Source organism: Pholis gunnellus, assembly GCF_910591455.1.
Source record: "Pholis gunnellus genome assembly, chromosome: 17".
Classification (NCBI taxonomy): Eukaryota; Metazoa; Chordata; class Actinopteri; order Perciformes; family Pholidae; genus Pholis; species Pholis gunnellus.
In genome coordinates, this window is record NC_136544.1 from 9892315 (window position 1) to 9904096 (window position 11782).

The 11782-nt window shown below is 42.5% G+C and overlaps 1 protein-coding gene across 1 annotated transcript; it reads left to right on the plus strand.

Annotated features, from left to right (window-relative positions):
* Nucleotides 1–2675: 2675 nt before the first annotated feature.
* On the plus strand, nt 2676–7293 carry gfap (glial fibrillary acidic protein; the record flags this gene model as incomplete). Its single annotated transcript, XM_079177878.1, has 9 exons — nt 2676–3148; nt 4912–4972; nt 5066–5161; nt 5279–5440; nt 5549–5674; nt 5857–6077; nt 6171–6214; nt 6939–7021; nt 7252–7293. 9 exons carry the CDS (start codon nt 2676–2678, stop codon nt 7291–7293), a joined length of 1308 nt encoding a protein of 435 aa, XP_079034004.1.
* Between the last annotated feature and the right edge of the window lie 4489 nt (nt 7294–11782).

Consider the following 11782-nt stretch of genomic DNA (forward strand, 5'->3'; position numbering starts at 1 on the left):
AAAAACAGAGCACAAAGCAAGTGTTGAGTGTTAAGCAGTCAAACTTAGCTGGCAGCCATGTTTCCTTGGCCTGAGATCAGACTGAGTCCAGCAGCATTAGGATTCTGCCCCGCACCGTTTTCCCCTTGTAAGTCCTGCAAATGAAATGCTCTCCTCATGTTGGACACATGAATCAGCTGTTTGACTTGGCCCTCAGTGACTCCGGCAGCGGGGAGGGAAGGGTCTGCACCACTGCCCTTCTTCTCTCTCTCTGTGAATGTTTAATCTTCGGGGCATATTACCTCAGTGACCAAAACTGAGGCAACGGCAGTGATTGTCTAAAACATCCAGAGAGCTGAAACAATTAGTGTCAACTTAATGATGCAACCCCGGCATTAATCCTTAGCGATGGAGCCTTTTAAATCAACAAATCTCAGCCAGACTTACAGTGTGCCATCTCATTTAACCTCTATTAACAGAGACCAATTGGAATTCAAGACACCGTGTTGTTGTTTTTCTTCCTTAACAGCAACAACACTCGGCGGCCAGATAGCAGAGTGATACGGTTCTTTATTCACTGTCTCCCAGTACCACTGGTTTCCACCCTCTGTGATTTTATGACCCAGTAACAAAGAAGTCCTTTATGTCACACTGCTGTTGTGGTTGTAATACCTGTTGCAATGCCACAGTTAAATGATTATATCAGTGTAATAACACTTACAAATAACACTTTTATTAAACGTTAAATTGATGCAGGAAGATTTTCAAATGTGTGCTGGTAAAGTTTTTCTCTGCTGTTTCATTGGTTTTCTTTCATTTCTGTCTCTTGTGGTGATAAGTGACATAGAATAGGAAAATTAAATAGTTGAAAAATAAAATGAGCTAGGGAAAGATAATACGTTTGAATTCATTTTATCAAAGGAAATATATACAGTTTCAATTTCTTTTTACACAAAATGTTTATGATTTAACTGTCAGTGTTATTTATTGATGTTTTCATATACATTTTCACTTGTCTGACAACCTCTTGCTACTTTAAAAGGTTGTTAGACTGTTTTGTAGTAAGTACGTTATAAAATCTAGATGCTGTGACAATGTTTTGTGTCAAAGGACTCTTAATTCTTCTTGTCTTCAGGCATGTACACTTGAAGAAGGAGAACAAGCGGTCTGTCACAATCTCCACAAATCTAATCCTCAGAAAAAGATCAGCTGAAGTGTCCTGAGGTAGCCAGCCCTGTGGTTGTCAAGGTAATGGGTGAAAATGGTTTTGAAACGCAGCCTCTGTTAGTCCCTCTGGGGTTCTCCCTCCCTCCCTTTATCCCTCCCTTTATCCCTCCCTCCCACTACTCCATGTCCCGACCATCCATCTGTCTTTGGAGCCCAACAGGACGTCTAATAACCCGACCATGGTGAACACTCCAGAGTCCTCGGCTACAAACTACCCATGCAATAATAAAAGCGTGCTTGTGCTCCTGCAGCATGAAAAAACTCACTTTTGTAACACTCACCGGTCAGTCAACAAAGTTTTGTCCAAAGTGTGACAAATATTTGGTCATCTTATTCTAATGATATTCTAGCTCCAATCATTTGCTTCTGTCTTAACTTTTTTCTTTTTCACAGCACACCAAAATGAAGTAACAAAGTTAGTAATAAAACAGAAAGTAGGTAAATGATATTATCCAAGCTTGGCAGGGTGACTTCGGTTGTTTAATTACAACAGTTCTTATTTTGTAACATTTGTGATAATCATAGTTGATTACTATCCCTCAACAAGGTGCATGGAAAGTATTAGTTTTGGACACCTGACCGAATATAAAATAACAGGTACAATTAAAAGCTAATTTTAATGGTTAACAAAGTGGGCAGAAAACTGTGATAAGAGCAGAGAGTTATATGGAAAATTGTCACTTTAATCAAAGACAAATCTAATTCCATGATAACTTTTTCCCATTTGAGTCAGCATGTGTTTAGTGAATAATTGTAGGTTGTTATGTCCTTGTTATGTAATAAACTGTGATCCAAGGAGGAGAGAAAAATGCCCTCAGGTTCTGTCCTCCGACATGCTGCTTGTCTCCTTAGTGGGACCCCAAGTGTAATTCCACAAAATCCCGCAGGCTTATTTGTTGGACATTGTGCAACACAACAAAACATTTATTATTTCACTCTACCTCCCATGAGTCTTAATTGATCTGCTTTGACTGCGATTCTGCTGTTGCTTTCTCTGATTAGAGTGTGAAGGTCTCTTCCCAACAGCTCCACCACTTTGTTCCATCAAACTTTCTGTTTTTGTGAGAGCGCATGTGTGGTCAGGTTGAATTGGTGACCAGACCCTGTCACACAAATTCCTTTTCATTAAGCTGGAATAGATAGAAAGAGAGAAAAGGGTGAAAGTAAGAGAGAGAGAGAAAGAGAACGAGTGAGTCACAGGCCTGGGTAGGAAGGAGTAGAGGGGGGGGGAGAGAGGGAGAAAGCCAAGAAACATTTGTAGTTGAGTGGACGAGCACAGACAATCCCTGGCACACAGCTCTTTGAGTGTCATGTAAACCACCCCTTCGCTCTCCCTTTTTGTCCCATTCACTGCCTGCCACCCTCCTTTCTCTCTGCCGCACCCTGTGGCCTCTGCTTTGGACTTGGGGGGGCTTCGCCTGCCTCTATAAAAACCCTGTTTGTGCCCTGAGTGAGCTTCATTCCCCACCATGGAGAGTCAGAGAGTCCAGTCCTCGTACAGGAAGCGTTTTGGGCCTCAGGGCTCGGGCGGCACAAGTGTCCGAATTTCTTCCAACCGCCTCTCCTGGCATGGCACCCCTCGCAACGTCACCTACTCCAGCCCGGTATCCCGGATCTCCGTGGACCGGCTGGACTTCCCAGCTGACTCCCTGATGAAGGCCCACTACAGGGACACGCGCACCAACGAGAAGATTGAGATGATGGGCCTGAATGACCGCTTCGCCAGCTTCATAGAGAAGGTGCGCCTTTTGGAGCAGCAGAACAAGGTGCTGGTGGGAGATCTGAACCAGCTGAAGGGGAAGGAGCCCAGCCGCCTGGGGGACATCTACCAGGAGGAACTGAGAGAGCTGCGCAGACAGGTGGACGGTCTCACTGCTGGCAAAGCTCGGCAGGAGATAGAGAAGGACAACCTGGCTGCAGATCTGACCATGCTCAAGCTGAGGTAGGAGGAAGCAGGGCGGGACTCATGTGGGTGGAACACAGTAGCACCACCTTGACATGTCTTATTTTCTTTAAAGATGACTTTATAGTCACAGGCATAACGTGACTGACTGTTGCGCACCACTTGTTTTGCATTCTTGCTTGTACTTTCTGATGGTGACAATACATTTAAGAAAATGTATTGAAAGTTGGAGGTCAGCTCAATGGCTAATATACAGTATAAATTAAGGAAAAAGTCCTGCACAGCTTTGTGGACATAGAAATATGTGATTCACTAATAAAACTAATAAAAATGCCATGAAACAGGAGGGAATGAGTACCAAACTCCTTACTGCTTTGTCCCTATATCGGGTTTTACTCTCTGTATTTCTGTTTCATCTCCTGCAAAGTGTGCAAGACATTTTTGTTTTGTTTTCGATGCATCTTTTTGGTTCAAAGTAGCACCGCTTTTGGTCAACTTCGCTCTGTCTTAATGTTGATGCTCTTGTTGCTCTGGGATTTAGTAAAATACCAGGGCGGTAGAAAAATAAATTCAGTTTGCTTAGATCTGAGGTCTCTCAAAACAAAATAAGACATATTTACTGCATAGCTGATTTAAAATTTTGTATTTTTTAATTAAGAATGCATTTAAATGCAGATTTTGTTGGTCTCTGATTCATTGGAACGCAGACCCCTGAGCTCTGACCGAGCTTTACTTCTGGATCCCTCTTTACAAACTTGATCCTGAACCCCTCGTCGCCATTGAGTGAGTGTGGAGGAATGAGGCAAACACAATGGCAGCCTTCCACAAAGGAAGCAGACGTTCTCTTGTACAGTTACTCCAAAACACTGATTCACTGCAGTCGCAAATCCAGTTTATTTTGTATCTATGGAGCACATGTGGCCTGAATCTATGATTTAATTTAGTAAGGACAATAAGTGATTTAATATCCTTGACGGTGGAAAAGCCGACTCCCTCTCTGAATAGTGATGGCCGTGGCTGAGAAGGTGAAAGGTCACTTTTGTGATACCATTCAGCAAAACCCTGCATGAAGCTATACAGATGTTACCCAAAGTCTGGGCATTTATGTTTCCAAGCCTCAGATGGATTGCAGTGTGGTGTGTGTTTGTGTGTTTGTGTGTGTGTGTGTGAAGTTGCGCGTGCACACATGCACCCTTTGTGTGTTTGTGTGTGAGCTCCATCCCGTGGGAAAGGCCTCTGGCTGTTAGATTGGAGTGAATGTGTAACGATGCAGAAGCTGCCCTTTCAGCTGAGCCCCCGTCGTCTCCTGAAGCACGAGGAGCAGTACTGAAGCTCACAGTAAAAATCGAATCAAAATGCTTGAAATGGGTTTTCAGTTTCCGTAGTTTGACTGTTAATATGCAGGAATGTCTCATTTGAATTGCAGAAAACTGTATGCTTGTTTCTCTTTTACTGACAGACAAAACAACACTGACAGGCACGAGATCAAAAACAATTTTTCTGTAATTATTTGATGGATTTTTGTTATTTGAAAATATTCAAAAGAAATGTGTCATTAATATGTATGTTATGATATATGATGTGTTTTCCTGTTAATTGAGGATTAAAAATGATTAAGGACCTAGAACAAAGAGTTGTTGACATTTGTAATTAATCTACATAAACTGCAGCACAGTGTTTAACTGATTTTTCTTGAACGACAGCAGGAAAATAAGCAATTTGTTTTGTGTGGTTTTCAATCAACATCGTCCACGATCACCTGTGAAGCACTTTATTTCAAGCCCTTCTTTTGTGACCTATAGGTTGCAAGATGAGATTGGCCTCCGACAGGATGCAGAAAACAATCTGAAAACCTACAGACAGGTAATTCGGCTGATATTCCCTTTTGAATTCCTTTCTAAATTCATTATGTCTGACTGTCCACCCTCATTCCTCTGTGCCTCATTCTTTGCATAGGATGTGGATGAGGCGGCTCTCAATCGGGTCCAGTTGGAGAGGAAGATCGATGCCCTGCTGGAAGAGATAAACTTCCTGAAGAAGACTCATGAGGAGGTAAGAATAAAATTGAAATAAAAAGCATTCTCAATCAACTTTAACTATCACTACCTGTACCTTTAACCACCTCAACCACCTTTTCTTCACTTCTTCCTCTACCTTTCCCCCTCTCAGGAGCTGCGTGAGTTACAGGAGCAGATCTTGACCCAACAGGTGCATGTTGATCTGGATGTACCCAAACCGGACCTGACTGCTGCTCTGAGGGACATCAGGGTCCAATATGAAACCATGGCCTCCTCAAACATGCAGGAGACGGAGGACTGGTACCGATCCAAGGTCAGAAGACTCAAAGATATGCCTTTCATGAAGTGTGGGGAAAAAGAGAAGTAGAGTAAAAACTATTTTGAGGAGACGCTTACAGACTTATTTGCCTGTTGTACGCAGTTTGCTGACCTGACCGATGCAGCCAATCGAAACACAGAAGCCCTGCGCCAAGCCAAACAGGAAGCTAATGAGTACCGGCGTCAGCTCCAAGGGGTGACCTGCGATCTTGAGGCTCTCAGAGGGACAGTAAGTAGACTTAACCTCAGAAAACACAGCGTGTTAGGATGATACTTGCCAGTGTTATGACTCCACAAAATTACAGTGAAGTCAGACATCAGTGTCGAACATTAAAATAAAGCCTCAATCAACTACAGTCTGCTACATTAGACGTTGGTGTTCATTACTCTGCCTTGTCTCTTCTCTTCGAGAACGAGTCTCTGGAACGCCAGCTCCGGGAGATGGAGGACCGCTTCGCCATGGAGACTTCTGGTTACCAGGATTCGGTGAGCCGTCTGGAGGAGGACATCCACAATCTGAAGGATGAGATGGCGAGACACCTGCAGGAGTACCAGGACCTTCTCAACGTCAAGCTGGCCCTGGACATCGAGATTGCCACCTACAGGAAGCTGCTGGAGGGAGAGGAGAGCAGGTGGGCCAGAGCTCGGCAGACTGTTGGGTTTGACCCAATCAACAAATGTAAACAAGTAATGATAGTAAATATTCTCCCTTCTTCTTCATCCAGGATCACCATTCCAGTTCAGAGCTTTTCCAACATACAGTTTAGAGGTCAGTATGAAATGTGACCACTTCATATTCTCATCCCTTTATTAATTTTGATGTTTTTGCATTTTGGAAAGTGCTCAGCAAGTTAATATGAAAGATGATCAATAACAAAGATGATGCATTACAAGCTCCATCGATCGTTTGGAATATATATTTTACAAAATACATATTTTTCTTTTGCTAACTGGCCATATTTAGCATTGCAGAAATGTGTTACAGAGGGCGTTCACGTTAGTTGCAAGATCTAGCGAGAGTGTGTTGCTGAAACAGAGAAAGGTGTCGAACAAAGTAAATTTTCTCCTGATTTGTGTGTATGAAAAAAAAATTCCATTTCAGGGTCGAAATGTTCTGAAGATATGTGGCTTGGGATAAATGGGTCTAATCTTTTTTTTGGGTTACTATGAAATGAAATAATCGTTCATGTTTATTGCTCCTATTGGAGTTAATAGACTCAGGACCTGCTGCTAGTCTCTAAAAGGGGCGGGGCAGTGGCGAGACCCACCTGACACAGATACAGGAAACTGACTCTCAGTGGGCCGACTTCATTCTGAACTATTCTGACATTCTTTGATGAATTTGTGATTGTTTTAGGGGCTGTCACTCTTATGTCCTCATCCTGTAAATATACTGCGTTAACTGTGTGTAACAGTACCTGATGGCTTACTAAGACATCATTGAACAGAAGATAATTAACTTGTATTTCTTGGACTGCACTTTCGTCTGTTAGATACTAACCTGGACACTAAAACCCCGGAGGCGCACGTGAAGAGGAGAATCCTGGTTCGAACGGTTGAGACCAGAGATGGGGAGGTATGTGCTTTAAAAACAGCACAGTTCAACTCAAGCACGCACACTGAAGCAGGCCAATCTGCACATTGCACTTCTCACTCAGTCCCTCTGGAGGGCAATGTGGAACCCTCAGTAGGTTTTCACACTCATTCACTGTCGCTCAACACACCTGATGTCATATGCAGTAAAAACAAAACTCACTTGGGATTTGTTACTTTTCTATTTTTAACTCTGGTGTCTTTTCTTTTCAGATCATTAAGGAATCAACAACTGAACACAAAGATCTTCCTTAAAGTTCAGTCCGCCTCATGATCTGAGGATTATTACAAGTTATTGTTTCCAAACCCCAAAGCTGCCCCATCAGTCTTCACTTTATTTCATTTTTCTCTCCTTTCATCATCACCTTTACTGCCCTACAACCATGACATAACCATTAATTTCTCCTAGACCTCTCCAAAAATATCTCTATTCAGCTTTTGTACAGCTGTGAGTATAATGTAGGTCACCCATCTTAAATGATCTGTAGCCTGTTCCAGTAAAAACTATTGGAAATCACTGGTAACTTGTTTGATTTTAATTTTGACTGACAGCCCAGATGTTTAGCATTGTTTCAGAGTAGCTACTATAGAAGAGGCCTTGATAAGTAGCGATTGTGTTCAGCTAATATGTAGCATGGTGGAGGTTGACTTGTGGTTATGTGTATGTGAAATGTGCCAACGGAAGTACAAGAGGGAGTTGGGTTTTTGCAGAGACCAGAATTGGATTTAGGCAGGAAATGAGAGGTGTGTGTTTGCAGTTAAATTTGGACTGTGTTTTAGTTTTTCTTTTTTTTCTTTTTTACCTTGCCTGGTGCTATTTTGCATTTCATTAATTTGTGCTAGCTGGGTGGAAATCATCAAACTAAATTCTGTATTTTGTTGATGTAACTTTTTCTCATGTTACAACCCTGAACCTCACAGAGCAGCCAAACAATCTGCTATTGCTGCTTTTAAAGGGTAAAACTGCAAAACCAGGTGATACAACAACACGTGTTATGTACGACAAAACTGGACAGTCAGTGATCTGTAGACATGAGTTTACAGACATATACAGTATATTTACCTTTACTGACACCAGGGAGGCACACAGGAGTCAAGAAAGATCTGTTAGCAAAAACCAAAAAATCTCGAAGACATCAGAAAAACAGAGACAGCTGACAGGCATTCAAGATGAGATCACTGTCGAGCCCAAAATCAATCAAAGGTATGTATTCGTTTTGGCATCAGGATTTTAATTATCTCGCAAAACAACTTTCCTCCATCGCTTCACTTCTGCTCTTCTGCACATCCTCTATTCATCACGCACCCAGCTGGTGGCGTCTTCTCTCTTGAACACCACCTGATAAGAAATGTTTTGACACCAGGACCCGCCAGGGCATGCCATCCAGCCGGGGTCATAGGCACAGATTCAGGTTCGAGGTGTGGAGGAGGTGTTTGGAAGCTGTTGTGTCCTCCAGCCTCCGGTTCCTCCACCAATATCCCTCCTCCCAAATTCACCGGCCAATTTCTGTAGTGTTTGTCTGATAGCAGAGAGAGCGAGAGAGAAAGAGATGCAGAGACAGCAGAAAGTGCTGTTGAGATAACCTCCAACAAATCCCACAGCAACAGAAACCCTTATTTTTTTTAATGTTTTGAATGGGAGGATGCAGGGGTGAAAAGGAAAAGGGGACTTGGAGGACGGATGGATGGATGTCACAGCTCAAACACTGTGATCCAAGCCTCCTGCCTTGTTGGAAGTCCCGCTGACTGAAGCCGTGCTGACAGGCCCTGCCGCTAATGAAAGTGATGCTACACCGAAGCTGGCTGTCGCCAAGGACACGCTTTGAATCTGTGTTCCCATGAGCCACCCACCTGCTCCCCTCCACAACTTCCACTCCTGTCACTCAACCCCTTGTCCTGTTTCTCCCAATAACATGCAGCCCTCTGTTGTGTTCCCTTTGTTTGTTTGTTTTAATGTCGATCTTAGATAGAACTTCTGACTCCTGAGTCTTGTAGCAGAGACACAGATGAATCCTGCTTTTTTGGGGGAAGAACCCTCTGCAGGTGGGAATATAACGTTAGCTCTGACCAATGCTACACGATGTTAAATTAACAACAATAAAACATGGTTATAGAGTTGATGTCTCTTTCTTCGTTTCTAAGCTTCCCATCCATATTTCATGTTAGTTCATGCGTCCGTAGTCATGTGCGTTTACTTCTGATTCAATACTGACATTTATCAATCTCCTCCATCAAAAGTTTGATTGGGTACAAATAGATGTTAGATGTTATATGAAGGTTTTCCGCATGGAGGATGGTACATACAGTATATCAGTGAAATGAGGGTTATATATGCTGACAGGTAACTTGAGGTTACTGGAGGGATGACAGCAGCAGACAGACACTATTCATCATCTTGACTGATTGTTGCTGCACGTCGGCTAAGTCCTGCTGCCGAGCAGGTGGGTTCACTTGCTGTAATATCCCGGCTCATTACAAGTGTTACTGTATGTCCTGGCAGGAAGATAATTGCAGACGGAAATAGAACTGCCTGAGATGCAGATGAACACCTGCACTGGATTGCCAAACACCTGAACTCATGTTTCCCAAAATGTCACTTCACAAGGTTTTCCCCCTGTCCCTCCTCTCTTTCATTGGAAGAATGTTAAGAAGATTTTTCTTAACAGCCAGCAGCGAGGAATGATTATAATCACAACATTAGAATTGTTGCACATCTTGGATCTGATTGACTCCATTTGCTACAACAAATATTGACATTTCTTCCAATTAGGGAGCTTGAACCAACTTAACACTCAGGACGGTGACTGTTCTGTTTGTAAGGATTCAAGAAGTGTTTATGTGCTATACGATATACTGGGAACATTTTTATATATTGGTGTTTTAATTTGAAGAAACAGCCGGTAGAGGATTCTCAGAGAGGCTTAGAGTAAATAAAAAGAAATGAAGGCTCATTGTTATGCCCTCTCCTTTCTCATCTTCTGCCTTTATCTGCGACATTTAACAACAACATATCAGAAACATTCTCAATATGAACAAAAAATTACAAACGCATTTTACCATGGTTCCCAAACAAAACATTTGTGTAAATGACTCCAAGTCTTTTAAAGACCCAACATGGAAGTCCAGCATATCTAAGCATTTCACCGACACATAAATGTGCTGTTAGTGGCTAAGTGTTTTAACTTGTTTATTCAACTCATCATGAAGAGCATATTTGAGAGAAAACCTCTCATATAATGCATCATTCTTTGGGATGATGTGTGTATTGAAGTGTGACTGGACGTGAAGTGTAACCGAGTGTGTGTAAAGTACTTTGCACTGTATCTGTTTTGCCCGGCTCTTATCAGAGGAATGGTGGGCCTCAGTTCTGCACAGAAGTCAACCCTGAGCTGAAGGAATTCCAGGCAGATAAAACTCTCAGGCTGTCGGGTCGCCTGGCTCTGAAACACTTTTCCATCCGGAGTTGCTGGGAAGGGGCGAAGATGAACATCTTTAAGCTTTTTAATCTTCCCACAGCAGGTGCGAGGTGATGTAAGCGATATAGAAAACATGAAATCACACGGTCACGTTTTTGTACTATTCATAATGAAACAGCCCTAAACACAGTTTATACAGTTTCATATGAATTTCAAGTTTATCATATCCTGCTGTTAAAAAACTCAAACGGAAATACAACGTCCTCGGTGAAGTGCTTAAAATGCTTGAAACTTACATTTGCATTTTCAGTTCTTATATGAGGAAGTAATAAGTGGGATTCTGCAGCTGGTCCTCCAAACTCACACTTATCATCCAGTGTTGCAACCAACTGTCATTGTCTTTACAGCTCTTTGTCTTATGCTGCCCTCTGTAGTGCACATTCCTGTCTTACTTGGCTCTCACACTCAGGGGTCATGGAAAGGCATGTGCGCTCCTTGGGTTAATTTTAGCCCTCATTTCATCAAGGCCATTGAGACAAAACACAGAGCAAACCACCTCAGCCTGTCTGCCGGGACCGTGAAGCCACCTCTGATCTCCAAACACCCTTTACAGACTGAACCGCTGTATCGCCAAACACATTTCATTAGACAAAGTGGAGCGATGACTTCTCAGATGCATAGGTCACCAACCTACTACTTAAGTCACCAAAGTACCAGCTTAGAGGATCATGAGTGGTCTCCTTATGACCTCTGTTTTAATGATTTCAACAATAGGTCACATATAGACTCTGTAAATCTCAAATATCCACTGAAAATAATAATTAAGGCTATTTGATCAATTAAGGTGCTGTGTCTGTTGCCAGTGGAGACATATTGAGAAAGAGGAAGTATAGACTGGCCTCCAGTAAACATCACTCAGCCTAGCTGGTCGAGGAAACTCTTTTGTGGCAGCTGTTCCCAAACAAAACTAACAATGTGCAGTGTGTGTGTGTGTCAAGAAGCCACTTTCAGCCTCATCATGTGACCTTTAAGTAGGTATACAATTGAAACGCCTGGACGTCTGCTGTGTCTCTGAATACTCAGCTTGTGCCAACTAAATGTCTCCTCAGCAGGTTCAGGAAGATGATTGTAGTCTTTTAAATTCATACGACTGAAGTTCAGGTGAAAACACACGTCATTAAAGTGTTTTGAAAGTCTGTATTAATCACATTTGTAATGCAGAAAGTCAGTCTAAAGAACAGAGAAAGAGGCTGCTTCAACATACAACAATTTTAGTTTTCTGAAGGATTCAAAGAGGACAAGATACCACGCTCACAAACACACACACA